Genomic DNA, 19,840 nt, shown 5'->3' with positions numbered 1-19,840 from the left:
GTGCGAGCGCCACATCTCCTACCGCCACAGTAAAGTCGTAAACTGCCCTCGCATGTTTTGTATAGTCCGGAGCGGAGAGGAGGTCAGACGGCGGACAGCCGAACAAAGGCAGAAAACTCATCTTAGCATTTATCCGTGTATTGTGCAATTGTGGAGCTGGCATTCTTAAGCTTGTCCTTTCTCGCGTAGGAATTGAAAACGACTTTAGGTAACTCCTAGAGAGACACGTTCGCTTTCAACATTGACGATTGCACATTGTTGAAGAGCCTTTGAAAATCCTCGTGCAGGTGTGTGTGTGTATGTGCAGTACGGTTACCTGCAACCTCCTTATAGTGATCAGGCATGACAAAATTAATGTTTTACGGGGCAAAAAACCAGCGCATTAGCCAGAGAAAGGTTCACAAAGTAGAAACATTCAAGGCAATCCTCTTGTTGATGTTCCCAATCCGACAAAACTAACTCAACTGATTCTCGGCAATTTATTAAAGATACGAAAGTGTGTTCTTGATGTTGACTCTGCCTTCCAGGTGAATTACATTTCATAAAAAATTTATATTTTTATCCGATGTTTGCAAAGTAATGAGTCTAGCGTAGGGTGGCATCTTTTCTTTTTACATAAGATCTTTTTAGTCATAGTTCAATACTTTAGATGTACCTGTCACCTGGGTATCAGTGTTGCCTCTTTCGTGCCCTGTTAATCACGAAACGGGAAGATGACAATAAAAGATGCAGATTGAGACGCTATTATCCTGATAGGCCAATGACAAAGGTGTTATTGAATAAAGGGCCATTAGTAAATAACGTCAGTATGACAGTATGCATTATCCTTGCATTTTTGTTGCAGGCGCCACTAGTGCTGAACGATGGCAACATTCTTCGGTGAGGTCCGTGAGATCCCATCGCGGGCCGTCGATGAAGATGAAGAGATCGATGTCGAAATACCGACAGTCTTTTTTGACCTTCCAGAGTTTTCGGATATGACTCAGTTACCCGCCTATGATACGGTAAGGGGATGCTGTACACGAAGCTTTCACCCTTGCGCAACGGAACCTCATTTGTCCGTGTTTAATAATCCTCATGTTTAATAAGACCCATATCGTCAGGATCTCAGAAACGGTTTTATAAACGGAGTTTTAATATTTTTTTTAAGGCTTTTATATAGAGATTAGCCTTCTTCTAGCTGATTAGGTGTAGACTTTGTGTACCTAGAATAGCGGACTAGTAGATGTCCGCTAAGGCGACGAACCCAATAAAACTTGCCCGAAGTTAAAAACTTGATTGAACAAATTATTAATTTTAGAAACGTTTGAGTTTTACTAAACTAAATGTTCCTAACGATTTAAACAACAATAATCATACTTACATGCTCATACTGTAACAAAAATGTTTCCCAAGCAATATCGTAATATATCTTCGTTCTCTGTAAAGGCTCTTATTTAAGTGTGTACATAGCGGTATTGCATTGTCCAATATGTATCGCAGACTTATTCACATTCTGAACATGTACAATTCTGAATGGATTCGCTGAAGCCTGATGTGATACACAGTATGCGACGAAAGCCATAGACCATAAAACGTCCAAAGGCGTGACAATGAGAACATTATATGTATCATCAGGTAAACGAAGTTAGCCATTAGGGCGCCAAAAGCAGTGCGTTGTTGAGGTGCTTGTTTTGTTACTCGCCCGGCTGGGCTGTCTTGTCAAAGGAAAAGAATTTAAGCACTTACTGATAAATTGTATAAATACATATACGTTACTGTTAAGATTAAATTATGAAACGAGAAAATATCGAAAAATTGTCTCCAAGAGCCATTTAATCTAATTTATCATATAATTGGGTAATATTCTGCACCCCATTATATCAAATAAAATGCGTACCAAACACTTTGCATGTAGCTGATTCTATATTTATCGCCCGTACGCCAGCACTGTGCCTAATTCTTAAAACGGTCTACTTTTATCAAAAAATTACTCCAATGCAGGTGATCTGTGCAACAGGACTTGCCCCGACAGTCTTTCTTGAGTCTTACCTGATTTCAAAAGAACTTCGTATTTTGGGCTATATTAAGCTCAACCCAGTATCTACGCCCGAAGCAGAGTTTCTTGGTCTAAAGTATCGTAAACAACCACACGTTGTCGGCAAACTTTGCTACGACGAAGCAAATCGGGCCCTCGTGTGCGTATCCGAAAAGGAGGTCAGTATGATGAATTTGACTACGAATACCTATTATTTCCGTATTATTTTCATTCCGTAAATGGCCAATTAAGGTAACAAACAGAAGGCTACAAATCAATGTCTTAGAGACCAATAGCAGTTGCTTAGCAAGCTGTCCATTTGCATCGCTATTCGATTTTTTCGCCTTGTGTTAGTTAACTAGTGGTATAATTAGGATAAAGATGTGGAGGTATTAGTATGTAAGTGAATAGGACATGCTATCAACCTTTATTTGCAGGTACCAAATGAGTCCGCCGCTGAAATCGCTTCATATTTTGTCGATTTGTCAAAGAGTTCTTCGCTCGAGTGCCTTATTATTACCGCTCTACATTACAGCTATTATAAAACAGGGTTGACGTCAGAAATTCGTTTTCCCATACTTAGGTACGTTACTTTTTTTATTCACATTATATTAAGTGTGTTAAATAATCCACATATGTATTGCGAATTATTTCTATTACATATCTGTGGAGTACCGCTATGTGCATTTGCTGTTCGTATACCACGCATACATTTAATACGATGCAGCTATTATGAAGAAACGTGGTCACATAGACAACATAATATTCCGGTTTTGTTCTGGCTTTTTATGGTTGCAGGCAACTGAAGACGGTGACGGAAGGCGAAGTGGGCGGCATCATGACTCTGGAGACCCCAAACACACTTTCAGGACTAGGCGCTGCACTCCTTACCGAATGCGAGGTTTGTTATTTTCGGAAATTTTTTGCGACTACTAAAATAATGGGTAATCGATTGTGGACTTCATAAATTTTTGATCAATCTATTGATTCAACATAGTGTTCCAACGGTGGGTTGTTACATTACTTTTTCTGTTTTGGATCGTGAAACCTACGGAAAAGCCTTTTACCTATAGTCTACCGACAGAAGGCTTAGTCTTTCTGTTAACAGTGTAAGTCCAACTTTAAGCGCATGAATTAAGCAAGATCATTTCATACTCCAGTGAGTTAAGCATGTGATTTGTTTGCGAACTGTAACTTACGCTTCACCATATGTCTGTTGATTGTCTATTGACACGATAGCCTAAGATTGATACATTTGTTCACCCTCAGGTACGGGGTTTCCGGGCTTGTTTGGTTGCGCAATATTACGAGTCTTTGGACAGTGACACGGTCACAAAACTCGAACCATGTTTGGGTATTGAACGGCTACGAAAATTGATCAAGAAGCCGATCGAGCAGGCGAGACAGTACAGCCAGCATTTACTTCGGACATCGAAAATCGATCGTGGAAATATGTATTTCTAAGCGCTTCGACTTAAAAGGACTCGTCGACCACTTGTTAACGAAGTGGGCTCGCTCGGCCATGCCGACCCGTATCGGCTATATTGCGAATTGATATATTTGTCTGTCGTAATATAACTTGTCGTTGTCCAAACATATATGCATTTCGTACGAGGTCCTTCCACGGCGAAGTCGTAACCTTGAAAGGCAAATACAAACAAAGAAATATATATTTCTGCGAAAAAAGTTACACCAAACGGATGTTCTCATTTTTTGGTGTCGAGTTGACGCAGAGTGGCACTCCATTTACTTAGCTGAATCTAAGTAGCTAATGCACCGTTATTAACAGTATTACTATGAAATAAATATTACTTACTGTATTATTCATATCGGCGTGTGCAATTTGTCGCACGTTGTCGAGTACATTTGTTTTTGCAATACAACCGAGCTATATCATGCAGGAACGTATGCAACGCTGCGATGGGACGCCATAAGATAGCTATTATAATGTGACGGCTTTCTGAAGAAGCAACTTTGGTTACTACTTTCTCTTTTAGGTTTCTTGTTCGGTAATTTTTGCTCGTTCCATGATCGAACTAAGCATTCCTTCGGACTAACTCGAGATGAATACTACAACAACCAGCAACAGCGAAACAAAAATTTCACTAGGATGATTAAAGAAATCGCAATTACGGCGTTACGTTATACCATGTAATGCTGTTGACGAGAAACAGTGCCTAATAAAGTTTTCAGGCTAACATTACCTTCTTCGATTCTACTTAATACACGTACAGGATTTGTCGTCCTAAAATAAGCTAAAACCAAGTAAGCCGAACAAAGTTTTTCATCTGCAACCAATCTTGCGATTTGACAGGGTACGTATAAAACAGAAATTTTAGTATATTTTATATATCAAAACATTGAGCTCTAAAATAGGAAAGAAGAAGCAAACTCAATTACAGAAGATACATGTGTAACATCTACAGCTACCGTTAAATGATAAATATCCTTTTCTAAGAAGAAAAGTTAATGCACTTCTTGCAGATCAAACCGTAATCTTGTAGATGTGTATCATAAAAATTCGTAAGTTCACTGTAACAATATTCATAATCAACTTTAGTTAATGAATGAAAGTACGCGTGCAGTTCAAGAAGCACGTAAATGTGTATAGAGAAGTCTCTAGAGAACTTCCAACTGGGTACAAAAGAAAACTAAGTAATAAACACTATATTAGAATTGCTTACGCTAGCCCCTTAGAAACCCCATTTTCTCAATGATCTCCAAATGTTTGGAAACGTCGCAGATGTCCGCACTTGGCTAGACAGACTTTCACCTTAGAAACGCTGTTTGATTGTTTCGACAATGTTATTTTGTGATTTGAGATGCTTACGCGGAGGATTTTCATGTGTTCTATTCATTACATTATAATTACGTTTATCTATACACAATAAGTGGTACGGGCTCCCTGCCTCTACGACTTATCGAACGTTATAGAACAATAACAATGTTAATCATAATAGTTACTATTATTAAGACGATTTTTAAGGCAAACGTTCTTCTGTACGAAGGTTATAATATTATTAATAAAGGTTATATATATTTATATACATGCAAATGTTTAGGTAATCGTACGATTATTTAATAACGATAGGTATTAGTCCAAGCACCCTTGTAGTTAATTGTGAAATCATACTGTTAACATAGATCTGTGCGTTGATGGATATTTAATAATTGCAAGACTTCTAAGAATTATCGTTAGGATAACAATTTCTTGTTGTTGCTGGATGTTCGAAATTTACGGACAGCAAAATTTAAATGACATTCTAATACGTAAGTAGAATACGACATGTTTTGCATAGGATTCTTTATTATTGCAATACCATTTTCAATCAATGAAGTGTGAAAATAAAACCTTTGGAAACTGCCAATGGAATCAACTGGTGTTGTCACTTGTGCTCAATATTAAACACCATAGCACCTCGCTCCTGTTAACAAATGTAGTCAATAAACCAATGACATCGTTTATTGAACGCAGCAAAGAACAACACTTCAGTAGACAGGGCAGTTTGAGCTATCGATGTCTGAATTGTAAACACATTTTATATTTGATCGTAGTTAAACGTTCAAGAAGCTCGTTAGCTTCAAGCTCATATGTGAAAAACACGCAGGGTACACACATCGTATATACCGCGGGGATTTGCAAACAATTTGCAGTCTACGAAATATAAACACATTTTCTTTTTTTGTGTAATTGGCTAGTTTTGGTCCCGTCTTGACTATACTCGGACAGATGTCAAACTCCAAATTTAAAAGTTTTACTTCAATATGCATAAATTAAGAAAAGAGTCGAACTCTGTTGTTTACCCAACTTTATAGCTTACCGAAACCTAATGTCGTCCGCTAGGTTTTTTCTACCTACGGTCTGTCAAGCATATATCAGCGCTCGCCTTTAAAAAAAAAATAGCCTACGACGCTAGAAACAAGATTCAAAATAATCTGAATAACCTTAGGGCATATGTTTTTTATTATGAATTTTATAAAACATCTTTGTTCAATATGTAGTGAGTCATTTTGCTTAGAACTTGTGTGCATGATTAACTGGGCTTTCTTCAACACTGCCATTGTAAATTCGCGATTTGACATAAGCCGCACAAATGTGATTACTTTTTATATTTCTTTGCATCAAATGGTTGACCAAATATTTCCTATAAGTTCTTGTAATAGTACCAACTTCGTTGCTGCCCTGGGAAATTATTGTGTCTACGATACAAAAGTAAACTATTCGATCGTGAGTGACTAAGGTGACATTCCTCTTTAGTGGTAAAGTTGCGAGTATTTCCTGCATCCTCCACTTTGGTACTAGCAGGCAAAAGACAGAAGTCCAAGTTCTTGTTTCCGAGCGGCATAACTAGCAAGCTAGATTTTGGACACTTGCGACGCTCCAGTCGGTGTATTTCGTTGACAATAAAGAGTTGGAGACATTCTTCTGTTAATGAAATAAACGAGGTACCGTTGCAATAATGCTTTTGTTAAAACGTTAATCAACCAATCAAGACAACGGAGGTTTGATTTTCAAATGTTTACACCTTTATAAAGATCTGACTTTCAATTTTAGTAATGGCATTTTGTTTGTCTCAAAAATTTTGTTCGCAATACGGTTAGTGATCCGTGTACGTCCGTAGCATAATGTGTCTTAGTGTGTGGTCCATATGTCATGTCATTGCGTTTCTAGTAAAATGTTAGAATCCATATTGAACTATAAACTTCAGTTAGCTAAAAAGGTTACGTTAAGCAGCACCGACACTTGTTCTGGAGTAACCGGTTTTCCTGCTCTTGTATGCTGTCGAAGTTTTCAGCGGTAAAAATTTTTCCTCTGTCTAAATAAAGGTCCACACGCCTTTTGGTGTTCTGTAAATATCATACTCTAATCGTTCAGTTTGTACAGAACACACATTTTGTTAAGACAAATCTCCTTAAGCAACCAACATATAACTTCGAAATTATTTGCTTAACTTACGGAAAACTTATTCCTCTATGAAAAAGTGCAGTTACAGCTCTAAGAGGTTTTTAACTTTTTTTTTTAATTCGCTGTATACTTAATATTTGGAGAACGATAGAGCGTTCAAAGAAAATACATTAATTGATTATTTACTTGCAAATAATGAAATAATAAATAATTAGTTGTTCAGGTTTTTATTAAACGCTTAAATTTAAGTGTACATACGTATTGCTGTATTATTTATTAATATTTAATACGTTGTTTAGTATCGACACTTAAGCGCCCATCGGTCTTAGTTGCCTATCTTACATTTTAACTTAAGATTTAGCTATGCGTATACTTGGTTAATACTTTCATTAAAATGTTCTATATAAATAACCTTATAACTTCTTGTTGTTATTGTGCTACATTATTTTTTTGTAAATTTGAGGTCTTGTCATGATCGACGCTACCATGACTAACGCTAGCTCATCGACAGCTGTCGGCCGATTCAATCATCGTTGCTTTTCGTCAACCTACCGAGCATTTTCGATTGCCATCCTTAGCGGCAGGGAAAGAATCGACGTTGAAAGAGGAAATAAAGGTACGGCCGAGGATTATGGCAGGTTATTTTGCTTTTGACATTGTATTTTACGTATTCTGTGCTGGGGCAGTCATATTGATTGCACACCTTGCATCGCGCGCTCGTGTGTTGTGTTGAAGGATTCATATTATTATTTTGATTAGTAGTTTATTTACAAATAGCTGCAGAGGTTTTTACCGAAATGAGTTAACAGCTGGATCGAGTAGCAAAACTAACAAATAAACAGATGAATAAATCATTGTTTGATGCACTTACAGGTCTGCTTTGAAATTATTGCGTTTAAGCTATATGACTTGAGTAACTAGTCTGTTTACTGTCATAAACGTTGTTGGAGTTCGCAAGTCGTTAACGTGTATCTCCGGTTAGCTATAGAATTAAAAAATATTTTTTAAGGATCAGACCTTTACTGTTGCTTATAGTGATCATGCCTGCATCAGCTCTCCGGAAATTGACGCTATTTTCTGCAACATATCCAATGATGTTTAAGGTAAGAACCCGTCCACATGTCTCAGGGACATGAACAAAGCGGTATGACATGCAGATTTCACCAGCGATATATATTGATCATCGTAATGACGCTTCAAATATTATGTACTAAATCCTCAATAGTAAAATCATTCAAGCCTGCTGTAAAGCATAGCATATATCATTCAGGTGGCCTATTATACGTCTAGCTTATATTTAACCATTTATTACTTCTTTCTCATACTAGATTCGAAATGTGCGACTCCATCGCGAATCTCATTGTGGTGTACTAGAGTTCTCAGCGGAGGAAGGCCGCTGTCTGCTTCCTTTCTGGCTGATGAGGTTATTGCTTCTCTACGAGGGCGATCTAATCGAGGTTGGTGGTATAACTTCACGCAGTATCCGCAGCGACCACATATATACCACTGCTCACTTATCCGTTTAATGAAATAGGTTGTTTGGGTTTAGATATTCCGATATAGCTTTCTATGAGGCATAGGCAAACATCTATTTATGCAAAGCAATGTATTCATTATAGATGGTATCTGTGCAACTTCCAATCGGAACTTTCGCGCGTTTCCAACCCCAATCTGTTGACTTCCTTGACATTTCGGATCCTCGAGCTGTGCTTGAGAGACAACTTCGAAATTTTGCGTGCCTGTCGGCCGGAGATGTCATTGCCATTGAGTACAATAATCAGTAAGTATTTATTTAGCATTAACGGTCAAGTTCGGAAACTAAAGAAGTTGTCCGATCAAATTGTAAAACTTTCTAGCATCTACATACATTACTGGTCGTGCTCTACTGTTCTCCTTTGTCTTAATAACAATATATAAGATAACAGAAATTTTATGTATTTATAAAAAAATAACCAGTCTGACAGAATGTGTGACGTTTTATCATCTTATTGGGTTTATCACAGTGAGTACGAGGTTTGCGTGTTAGAAACAAAGCCAGCAGAGGCGATCTCAATTGTAGATTGTGATCTTCAAGTGGAGTTCGCTGCTCCCGTCGGATACAAGGAACCTCCTAAAAAGCAAGGCACGAGTGTGGAGGTAGACGGTTACCAAGATGATTTCAAGCAACCCAATGTTGTCATCAAGGATAAAACGTTTAAAGCTTTTTCTGGCCAAGGGAAACGCATCGATGGAAAAGAGGCCAAGTCGAAGCTAAATCTAACGACTTCACGATTATCGGATTTAGCGATGGATGATACGACAACAAAAACAATCACCAAATCAGTAACTGAGGCGCAAATGGCAAACGCAAATTCCCCAGAAGCGCAAAATACGCAGCAACCACAACAGCATCAAGCGAAAGTATCAATTCGCACTCGTGGAGTTCCTGATTACACGTTAGAACTTTTCCCTATCGTTTTCATTCCACATTACTTTTTTCAATCTATTTTAAATACGGTGACTTCGTATAGTTCTGCTTAGTCGTCCAATTTAAATTGGACGCAATCATGTCGTGTTGCTTCACCGTAAAACTCATTTTGTAATTTGTGCCAGCCGAACTCTCAGCTGGATATGTTTTATCAGTCCGTTTAGGTGCATATGTATATCTACGCTTCAGGTGATTTAATATTCTTAAAAAGTCGAATTTTTCAAAAAGCTACGGAAATGTGCGCTTTCAGATGGCGGCTTGGAGTTATAAAAATGATCCGCATACGAGAGAGACCGAAAAAAGATTCGACACCAAAAACAGATGATAAAAAAAGAAAAGGATCATCCGAAGATCAGAGCAAATCATCGATGTTTACCGGTACAGGTCATACACTGAAACCGAAGTGAGATTTTGTCTGCCAGAGGAGAACAGTCTGCCAGGCGAAGCAACTGAGCGGACTGGTGAAAGTATAATAAATAAAACAACCCAAAATTAATTAGAACTGTATTTCGTTTAATTAATAGTTGGTACGTGTTCGCCAACGATCAGTAAAATGTCAGGCTTTAGAGCCGCTGTGTGGGGACCAGACTAAGTACGTCGTTCAGTGCTGAAAATGTTGCTAACCTGATGTTGGTTGTAGTGGAGCGCATCTAACTTCAACTTCGAACACTTATTTGCCCAAAGGGTTAGCCAGAGTTACTGTTAGACTTAATGTGGAGTAACGAGAGAAAATTAGGGAGTGACAGAATGCGTGTGTTGATTTTGTTTTCATTTTGCTTGCTGGCTACTGTAACACGGCAAGTAGTTATTCATCAACCTACCGCGAACTATACTTTTTTAACTTGTTTATTTATTTTATCAGAAGGGAAGATAAGTAATTTAACGGGCAAGTTGGGTAGCTACGGATGGGGCACGATAATTTAAAGCGCGGATGTACCGATAAGAGCTTTCAGAAACAACGTTTTGTAGCACAGAATCAGTATTAATCGATGTAATGAACAGATGCCAACTATGTTAAACCGCGCTGGATATTTTCATGACTCAATTTCAAAAGTGAGATTTTCGCTAAGGTATATGCATGGACCCCGCCAGGTTAATGTCGTATGCCAATGCAAACTATAAGACGCCTTGTCGTTTACTAGTAATATAATTATTACATAGTGAATACACTTTTAACAGAATAACATTTTATTTCTGTCCATTACATTCGGATATTACTATACAACACTTGGTTTGTATCACGTGCGTCGTTAGCGTGCGGCGTGAATAGAACGCAGTAGAAATTATATATTAACAGTACAATATAATTCGACAAATTCCGTAGCTTTCATCGCCCCGATACGATTCAACTTTCGGACTAGCCTACCTACATCGATCACCTTCCGAGGATGGAGGTCGAGCATTGCTCAAGACCAGAGCATCTTAACAACTGAAAATAAAAACAGTCATTATAGAACGGTAATTTCTTAGGGAAGCAGTTACAAGCTGATACCATAAACCTAATGTGATTTCGTTTTTTTCTGTCGCAGTAACTACAACGACAACACGTAACGTTAACGTAAGACCTTTTAATTCTACACGTTTATCTGCTTATGTCTAATGAACGCACCTTCTGCCGAGATTAAATTTAAGCTAGCATCTGAAAACAGCCATTAGAAATGTTTTTATATATGATGCTTACCAATAATTAGGAGAACAGTTATTAAGGTTATCCCGATTAGGAGACGCAGTTTGTACTGCCGCCACCAAAGACGCTTTTGCATGCGTTTGCTCGCCTACAATAATAAAAATGCACGTTAATCTTTAATTAACACAAAATCAAATGCAAAGACTGAAGTTACAGTAATTATTACTTACTAAAGAAGGATGAGTCCCAAATAGTAAAACCTAAATAAAGAAAAGTGCGCTAAAAGCAAACGGAAGTTGTGTAGATGGTATTGCTTTGAACTTATAGCTCAAACCTACAGCTTAGAAACTTATAGCTTATATATAGGTATTTCATTGTTGTTTATTATTATTTGATTAGGTTGATCATTTACGCAAAGAGCCAATAGATAGCATATATTAATGCAACCGATTATAATCGAGTACCAGTATGCGCCGAGAGGGCCTACCTGCAGGAATGAGTCAGCTTGGTTATTGAGGCTATCGCTCTTGTCTGCCAGCTCTACAACCCGCTCCCCACGGTCTAACATCTTCTCAACGTTGTCTCGCATAATACCCTGGACTTGTTCCACCTCGAACTGAACCCTGCTTATGTTGAAACGAAAAAATACTTTTGAATATTTCTCTAATTTAAATATTTACCCATCTGCTACAAACAAGCCGATGTGACTGGGTCTTCCATCGTAGTTATGCCCGTCTTGCAATCATCTATGAGTATAAAATAAAGTAAAATATAAGAGTGAATCAATATCCCGTAAGCAGCTGTGTTTAGTTTTGAGCGTAAACCAAAATGTAGTAATAAACGATATATAGTAATTATCTAGTTAAACAACCCTACTGATGTTGATCGATCGAATACTGTTATTTCTATGCAACTTACATCTCTGGACACCGAAGGAAAATACCGATGAAGAACCTTTATTACTATAGATGTAGAATCATCGCTTCTGTGATTTACGTTTAACAACGTGTAGTACGCAGAGCTGGGAAAGTAAAGGAAGCCAAATAATACTATATTGGCCTGTAGCCGACAACTGCGAAAGCTAACGTTACTAAAATCGTCAAGGTTCTCATATGGCCGCTTTTCATGCAGGGTTAGTATTCTCAAGTTTTTGGAGGTACTTTCACTAATTGATCCCAAGGGACAAGTATTACGTTATTATTTCATGAAGATAATACTGCTATGAACGTGGTTGGTTAAAAGCCTTACATATAGGCGATTAAATCCTTAGCATACGAAGAGAAAAAAGAATTTGATTGAATGCCATTGACCAGTAACAGCGTGCAAGCTTCGCGTAAATTTGAAAGGTAGTGTTTGATCGTCTGGGTAGATCTACGTACGGAAATTTTACGCAGCAAGTTAGTTAATTGAATGTTATCACATAATTCTGCAATAAGGCCAGCATCACAATATCTAGGTATAGAATACTCTGGTAAACATTTACTAAGCGAAGAACTTGCCAGGTCAAGGTAATTATGTCCAATAATAATGATATGTGTATATGGTGTATCCGGAGTCTCCAGTTACAATCCTCGTTAGAACAACTCATGCTAGTCTGTTCATTACGTTTTATCTTTTATCAGCCAGCCCAAGCGTGACAGTTTTTAAAAGATGTTGAAGGCACAAGCTCACTGACCATGCAAAATAGTACTCGTCGAACATCCCGAGATTACGTCAGATATAGGTTTACAACGGTTTGTAGAAAAATTGATTCATACTTACTTGCGAAGCTTCCTATTTGAATAGTTATTATCCTGTTTGGGTCTAGCCCGAGAGTCTTCCTGCGTATCCGGCCTTTCGCCATCAAGCAAATTTTCATCGTCATCGCTAAGTCCGCCTCCAAGGAGTCTTTCAGCTTCCGGTGCCGAACGTCGGTCCATTCCGGCAACAGGAGGCTTGATCACGCGGTTAGTAGACAAATAAACAACATTCACGGACGGTACCGTGATTTGATTGATCGTCCCGTTCACATGTGATCACCTTTTTTTTGAGGAATATCTTGATTCCGAAACATATATTAAAATACAAAAGTAGGCTTTTTTTTTTTTTTTTTTATAAAATTAGGATTGTAGCTATTCGAATGTTGTTTTTATCATCCTCACAATTAGCTATTACTATCGGCTAGGGATCACAACCAGTGCACTTCATGCAGCGGTACTAAGCAGTATCATCTATAAATTTTTCCATACCTATTGACAACTACCGACTAAAGCACGCTCATATGAGTTGATTGTGGCCACGTATCCGCGATCGAATGATAGGCTTCGAATTTTGAGGGTGCCAGCTTGTCACAATCTTATAACAATCGTCTCATTGACGCCTCGAAAAATCCATAGTGCGGTTCGTCGCTTGCGAGTCAGTTTCTCACTTACACTGAAAACACGTTGAATTATTTCAGCAAGGTTGCCTCGGAACGAGATCAGAGACCCTAGTCGCGCACATGACAGCTGCTCGTCCGCCTATTATCAACTGCGCCATATGGTCTCGATGCAAGCCACCCAGTTCCTAAAGCCACCACTGAGGGCGTCACTGTCCACCGGTTCTGGGCATCACCTTCAGGCAGACTTCCTGGCTTAATCCAAAATTTCCTTGATTTTTCTTCTCCCTTCACACACAGCACCGTTCGCAGGTATGACTACATAGGCAAATTACCGTGCGGGCAGGATACGCGAGACCTAGATCAGATGAAACATGAATCGCATTAATGCTATATACTGCGATCAGAACACTTCTACGTCATCATAATTATTGAAGTCAGAATCAAGCGAGCGAAGTAAACCAGATGAGGTGATCTATTCGATAGCAGTAGGTAGACAACTCTTTTTTGTACCCTCTTAACCCATGTAAAGTCAGTGTAACACAGTTTCTATCGACATTTTTTAATCTTTCTTTGCCGGTTTCCGACATTTCCCTTTAAAAGCCTATATCCGAACGAACGTACTTTTCTATTTACATCGCTTAATTATATGAATGGAAATCTTCAATTATGTACCTGATCTGGTTTGAAACTTCAGAAAAGTATCGTATTCAAGCTACATTTAATAGTTACAAGCAAGTTTGTTGAATGTAGGAACATAGCACGGAGAAAGCGGTCTTGAATCAGAATTAACCAGAGTTATTCTACATTAGCTATTTTCTATTCAGCCTTTGCCGATTTAAAAAATGTTCCGAACATTTTAATTAGTCTTTTTTGATAACAATGTCTTTTAAACCGCGACATACATGAAGGGTGCACCCGTAACTCGTCGTCCGATCGGAGCCTGACAGCATCTTAGCTCCCACAACTGACCTTGTTTTTTCCGCTCTGCTTCCTGTTGTGTGATTGCATGGAATACTGGAGTTTCGCCTGCAAGCAGTGTTCAGTAGCTTACTAGAGCTATATGGGTATATACCTAGAGTATATAATGGGGTGCTGTGATAAGCTAGCTACGACTGGCTATGCTTATAGCATTTTTGATCTCTACTGGGGCGCTGGGCGTGCTTTTGCAGCCAGGCTCAATGTAGGGGCAGAACAGTGTGGATGAACAAGGCTTCGCAACCCCTTTCATTCGTACCATGCAAACCCACCAAGTTGATTTCAAATATCTGACGTAATCTGACTTCGTTGTATATCTCTCATACCCCCGGCTCTGACGACCTGGCTACGAATTTCTGTGCAAGACGGCCGGAAGCGCACAAGGGGCTATCAATGATTCCCTAACACCAACGTTCGCAATAAGTCACTAGACGAAATACGCTTTAATGATAAATATACCTAATTAATTGGACTGAAAACCGTCTGGCTAACGAAATCCCGTTTAACTTAAAGACAATTGGTTCTACAAGTCGAATGAGAGGACGTCATCTAGGACAATTCCTTGGTGAACTCGGTCAAAATTTAGATACGCTGTACTGCTGGGCTTAAGAGGTAAGGCAGGTAGAGGTCTACTTGGCCAGGTGCTCGATATGGGCAATACGAGATGAAGAAAAATAAAGATAGTGCAGTCTTTTTCAATGGATCAAGCTATTTGTTTGTGTTTAACCTATGTTTTATGTAACTTTACTGCAAATTGTACTAGCAGCTGGGCCTTATTGATACGTACACTTTTATATATCATACAAAGTCCCTATTTTGTTTAATCAATAAAAGTAATTTTTGTTATACTGTGTTAATTTAAGAATAATTGACTGTATTAATTTAATTAAAGTGGCTTAACAATCCGTCTTAAAAGATAAAAATTAATTTAAAATGTGGGCGGGCTTTTACGCCATTGCTATCGCAAACGTTGTTTACTTCGCAACTAATGATTCTAGGGTTTCTCCGTTCGTAAATTCGCAATTCGTAAATTTCTCATTTGTTATTGCTTCCGAAACACTGTTTTTTTTTCCATATAATTTTACCATATACTTCTGCGTGTGCAAGTGTCTTCAACTTTCTGCGCTTTGAGTTTTACGTTTGGTATCGTCAGACGACTAAATAGAACGTAAACGAGAGGAGTGTCTTCAACTCATATTTTCTTAAAGACGATTGAGTAATTAGACAACATATTAGAAAAGGATATTGTATACCCAAATGCAAACTTGAACTACGGGATCATCGACTTGCCCTCGTTGTACCATGTGTCGTCATTGTGACGACTTAATTGGCACAAAATAAAAATGTCAACATATATATTACATGACGGATAATCGTTATCACATTTGACAGCATGGATATTAATATCAGAGTTATGCATAACCACGACAGTTATATAGGTTTCAGCGAAATGAAATTGGCTTTGGAGAAGGGTGCGTGCATCCCCCTCGTTTTCCTCAAACAAAATGCAACTCATGGTTAGGTCCGTACTTGCCCCATTCAAAAGCCGGCACTCTAACATGTGGGCCTACTATAAGCAAACCTTTAACGTGCCCAACTTAGCAGTAAATAACCGTACAGCATAGGCTTCTTTAATCCTAGTCAGAGTCCCAAATAACATCACCTTGTGCCAATGACGTACATATTTTTAATTCATATTTTTTGTCTTTGGCAAAAATACTAGTATATTTTATTCTCTCCCATAGCACCGGTTGATTGCAACGATAGCATTAAGTAAATTTAGGTTTATAAACTCTACCTTTTTCGACATAAAATATTCTAAATTATTCCCCATTTTAGTTAAAAAGAACCGTTGAATATTTTTTTGGCTTCTCTGCGAGATTTTAAGAACACTGGGGCAGTCGCCTAAGTGGCATAGTACTAAAAATATTATGCCACTAAGGCGACTTAAAAAAAAATATGAATATTGCCTTTGGTAATATTCAACAAATGTCTAGTTGTCACAATTTCAGATTGATACTTTAGCGATAGATGGCGCTATAGTAGTGAGCATCCAAGCCTTAATATTTAGTTTGAGGGCACAATAATTACCACTTCAACCCGGGTATTAAAGCCCTCATATTTCTTGGGGTATTTTTGTAATTGAGAAAATGATCGTCGATGCTTTCGAAAGAGTAATGGTAGCGTACTCGACACCTGAAATTGATCTGAAACTCAGCCTGAAAATGGCAACCATAATTATGCGACGTTCATTTTGAAGGTTAACCTACGTGGAGGCAATTTTAAAAGGAGATTGTTGTGAAGGCCAATGGAAATAGTCAAGTCTTTGACAGTGACGAAGCAGTGGAAATACAGAGGATTATTCACCGACTATTTTCGGCAATAGATATTGTTTGCAAACGCTAGTTTTGAAAAGCTTCGATATTCGATTTAAAATCTACTTTGCGGGTTGTTATCTATGAAAACGAATCAGTTTTACATAAACAAACGAATAACATGTTGCTGATAATAATGATTTTTCCTCGACCGACCCTTAGTCAGACTCTTAGGACATTACTACAGGCGCCATGAGTTGTAATGAAGAACCCAGCCTTCCATTGGTAGCATTCTTGCTCCTCTAAAAGGAACATCTAGTGTTATGATGCATCCTTGTTGCATGCTTCTACGGACCAGATGATCCAAATGATGCTCATTAGATTTCGTGTCATTTAGAGCTGCACCTCTACGAGTTTTTAGGTTACTATCCAGCTTAACGGGTTTTTCAGCATTCTCTTCCTTTATAAGAAGTGTACGTCAAAAAATGTAGTGAATCTACCTTACGATATGAACCTCGCTGCTGTCTCAGCCATCGTCGGGGCACACTTTTCATAGAAGGAACTCAACAAAATGGCTGCCTCGCTGACCCTGATCCTGATAAATAAGATTTACGTCTACCTGAACTTTCCATATCTTATATAAGACCATTTAGGTTTTGTTTTACTAGTAAAATTTAATTGATTATATCCGCCTTGTTGTTTCAAATTTTGCTTGGTTTCAGAAGACTCACAGTTGACAGTACCTATCAGGTAGTCGGGATTCTGGGGGTCCAAGTGAGTTAAAAAGAGGTTTTTAAAGCAATAAACATCATTAGGATTTGCGTTGATGTGTAGTATTGTTTGACTAGACCTGCTTCCATAATAGCATCTTTGTATATACAATACATAGAAGGCGTTGGACATGCCCTTTCGTCTTGAGGGCTGCTGTTTAATATCTGCGTAGCGCTTTTTCGTAAACTTTTGCTAGGTTGCATGGCCTTAAAGTGGAAGAAGCGTAGATACGTAGCATAGACACCGCTTGCATTATTCTAACTCATACTAACGTAATATAAAAGGTTACGCCATAGCGTAAATAGGTTAAAAATGAGTATATTCATAATTAGAATCGTCATTTCATATCTGTTGAAGCGGCAGCAGATATGAATGCTCCTGCAACAAAAGGCAAATTTAACTATGCGAGACGTTTGTAACAGGAAGTCGCCCCGGGATGGCCCTATAATACGATATCATAATGTATGTTTCAATAGCTACATAAACTGCTGAGTCTATTCGATCATTTCCGTCTACCAGTATTGTCGGAAAATCCACTTCTATCAATCACTAGTCAGAGCGCGAACGAGTGGGTGGATCTAAATCTACAATACAACGCAGAGCAGCGAGAGTAGCTAATCAGCAGAAAGTGTCTTATCTGTACTACTTACGGAACAGACTGCTAATTCTCATAAGGCTTTATGAGGCCTTATGCAATAAATCTGCCTCCATGTAGTGAGCGAAAAAAGGCCAGGATCATGGCAAGCGTTTGTCTGAAGTAGGGAATTACAAAATGGCGAACAGAGGCCTTTCGACCAGAGGTCGATACTGTAACATTGTTTATTTCGTTTTTGCTAAGCTAAGAACACTGTCACACACTTTAGTGTTTCTATAGAAGAAGTAATGGACGTATACTCCATTTGATAACCGCCGAGCAACGCTTGATGCTTGTTGTATGTGGCGTCACTGGATCTTCTCAGCTCTAGATGCAATAGTTTTTATAGACAGCGTACCTTTACTACTTCTCTCTCGAACAGTTACCAATATATTTTGAACGTCGTTAAATACGCGTACGTGGCACGTTGTTAAATACGGTATATATGGCGTGTTCGACAAAGAGCTGTATCTAAAAGTAAGCGTTCCTTGACAAGCGAGAGATCTACTGTTGCGCTTGCTTCGAAAAGCTGTCAGTATCAAATCTAAAAGAAACTGATGTATTCGGTCGCAGATATAGCCAAACATACACTTGTTAGATACTCAAGAAATGGGATTACATGATCGGCAATAATTAATTGCCTTCTGCCTAGAACACATTGTCATGGGGAAATGGCAACGGCGTTGGAATTTAACTTGCCCTTGTACTGCTTTTCCTGCTAACTAAACATAATGAGTCTCCAACTACCAAGAGACTCTTTTCAAACTGTTTTGTCTTGACCTGTGGCCAGTTTTTCTAGGTTTGTGAGATGCAATTCATATAGCTAATTTAGCTAAATGTTTCCACTACCTGTGTGTACTACATGTTATACGTGTTGCATTGGTAGACCTGAAGTTCATGAGGAGAGCTACTGAACCAACAACCGCTAGCCTACTAAATTAAGAGTGAGCTTATTTAGAAAATTTCCTTTACTTATTTATCAAACGCTAACTAACTTCTTGCCGGATGCATTATCGAGGCAAATTTATTTTTCTGTCTCTTCTCTTTCTGTCTATCTGTCTCCATCCTTGTTTTTCCAAGAATATTTATAGTATTTCTCGATTAGGCGTCCAAAGATGACGAATATGCGACTCCGCACTGGGGCTTGAATACGCTTTAGACGAGAGCCATAACTTTATAGCCATTCGATAGAGCCGCTAGGATCAATGAAAGTGCATGTTATTCTCATGCAACAGTAGAGCTTACCGCATATATCCCAGATGCGGACAACTTAAAACATGGCAGAACGAGTGATGGAACGACGGGAGTAAGCCACATATAGCCAATACGAAAGGTGCCAATAGTTAGTACGATGACGGGGAGCTTTAGGTAATTGTCGTTTGATCAATACTTAAAATTGTTTAAAGCTATCTCATTCAATAATACACAATTAAAAAAAAAGGCTGTCAGCAGTTTCCTATCAATCTGTTAGTAAGGAAGTCCCTATGGTAGCTTAGTGGATAGCGTACTTCCCTGCTCTCTGGAAAAACCAATGGAGAAAAACGATACCCACAAAGTCTACGACGACTCTGATCACCTACTGGCGGCTAGCGGTAAGTCACACACGAGCTATGGCGCATAAACAGCTGGTGGTACTCTTACGGGTGGACATGTTACCTACGCGTGGTAAATGTCGACTTTACCCCTATCGATAAATGAAGCGTCGGACCGGCGCTCTACAAGGACTGCACGCACTTCACAACTGGCTCCGACGAAAACGTCAATGAGAT

At 38.6% G+C, this 19,840-nt stretch overlaps 3 protein-coding genes across 23 annotated transcripts in view; 2 read left to right on the top strand and 1 right to left on the bottom strand.

The window, feature by feature from the left end:
• The first annotated feature begins 56 nt into the window (after positions 1 to 56).
• Positions 57 to 4,220, top strand: LOC111255559 (proteasome assembly chaperone 1-like). Of its 3 annotated transcripts, none has more exons than XM_022817642.2 (6): positions 57 to 208; positions 845 to 1,004; positions 1,984 to 2,196; positions 2,455 to 2,600; positions 2,816 to 2,918; positions 3,287 to 4,220. In XM_022817642.2, exons 2-6 carry the CDS (start codon positions 864 to 866, stop codon positions 3,479 to 3,481), a joined length of 798 nt encoding a protein of 265 aa, XP_022673377.1. In that variant the 5' UTR covers positions 57 to 208; positions 845 to 863; the 3' UTR covers positions 3,482 to 4,220. The 3 variants fall into 3 exon arrangements, with proteins under 3 accessions (XP_022673377.1, XP_022673376.1, XP_022673375.1); XM_022817641.2 differs by having other exon boundaries at positions 75 to 287; XM_022817640.2 differs by having other exon boundaries at positions 75 to 527.
• A 1,669-nt stretch (positions 4,221 to 5,889) lies between these two features.
• LOC111249734 (ubiquitin fusion degradation protein 1 homolog) lies at positions 5,890 to 9,886 on the top strand. Of its 5 annotated transcripts, none has more exons than XM_022804026.2 (7): positions 5,890 to 6,113; positions 7,387 to 7,539; positions 7,959 to 8,026; positions 8,252 to 8,380; positions 8,543 to 8,703; positions 8,927 to 9,358; positions 9,641 to 9,886. In XM_022804026.2, the coding sequence occupies exons 2-7, from the start codon at positions 7,395 to 7,397 to the stop codon at positions 9,795 to 9,797; spliced, it is 1,092 nt and encodes a 363-aa protein (XP_022659761.1). In that variant the 5' UTR covers positions 5,890 to 6,113; positions 7,387 to 7,394; the 3' UTR covers positions 9,798 to 9,886. The 5 variants fall into 5 exon arrangements, with proteins under 5 accessions (XP_022659761.1, XP_022659745.1, XP_022659755.1 ...); XM_022804010.2 differs by lacking the exon at positions 5,890 to 6,113 and adding an exon at positions 6,134 to 6,245; XM_022804020.2 differs by lacking the exon at positions 5,890 to 6,113 and adding an exon at positions 6,153 to 6,520.
• A 669-nt stretch (positions 9,887 to 10,555) lies between these two features.
• Positions 10,556 to 19,840, bottom strand: part of LOC111250918 (vesicle-associated membrane protein 3-like) — a 45,607-nt gene continuing 36,322 nt past the window's right edge. For 7 of the 15 annotated variants that reach the window (XM_086977227.1, XM_022806906.2, XM_086977228.1 and 4 more), the window contains 6 exons: positions 14,279 to 14,402; positions 13,246 to 13,731; positions 12,779 to 13,054; positions 11,505 to 11,643; positions 11,072 to 11,165; positions 10,556 to 10,819 (listed from right to left, as the gene is read on the bottom strand). In XM_086977227.1, coding sequence (XP_086833353.1) covers positions 10,797 to 10,819; positions 11,072 to 11,165; positions 11,505 to 11,643; positions 12,779 to 12,936 — 414 coding nt within the window. In that variant the 5' untranslated portion in view covers positions 12,937 to 13,054; positions 13,246 to 13,731; positions 14,279 to 14,402 and the 3' untranslated portion in view covers positions 10,556 to 10,796. The other 8 variants (XM_086977230.1, XM_022806895.2, XM_086977236.1 and 5 more) reach the window with 8 other exon arrangements.

The sequence above is a fragment of the Varroa destructor genome, unplaced genomic scaffold, assembly GCF_002443255.2.
Source record: "Varroa destructor unplaced genomic scaffold, Vdes_3.0 BEIS01000001.1, whole genome shotgun sequence".
NCBI lineage: Eukaryota > Metazoa > Arthropoda > Arachnida > Mesostigmata > Varroidae > Varroa > Varroa destructor.
The sequence above is the reverse complement of the archived record's forward strand: the minus strand, read 5'-3'. Positions and strand labels throughout refer to the sequence as shown.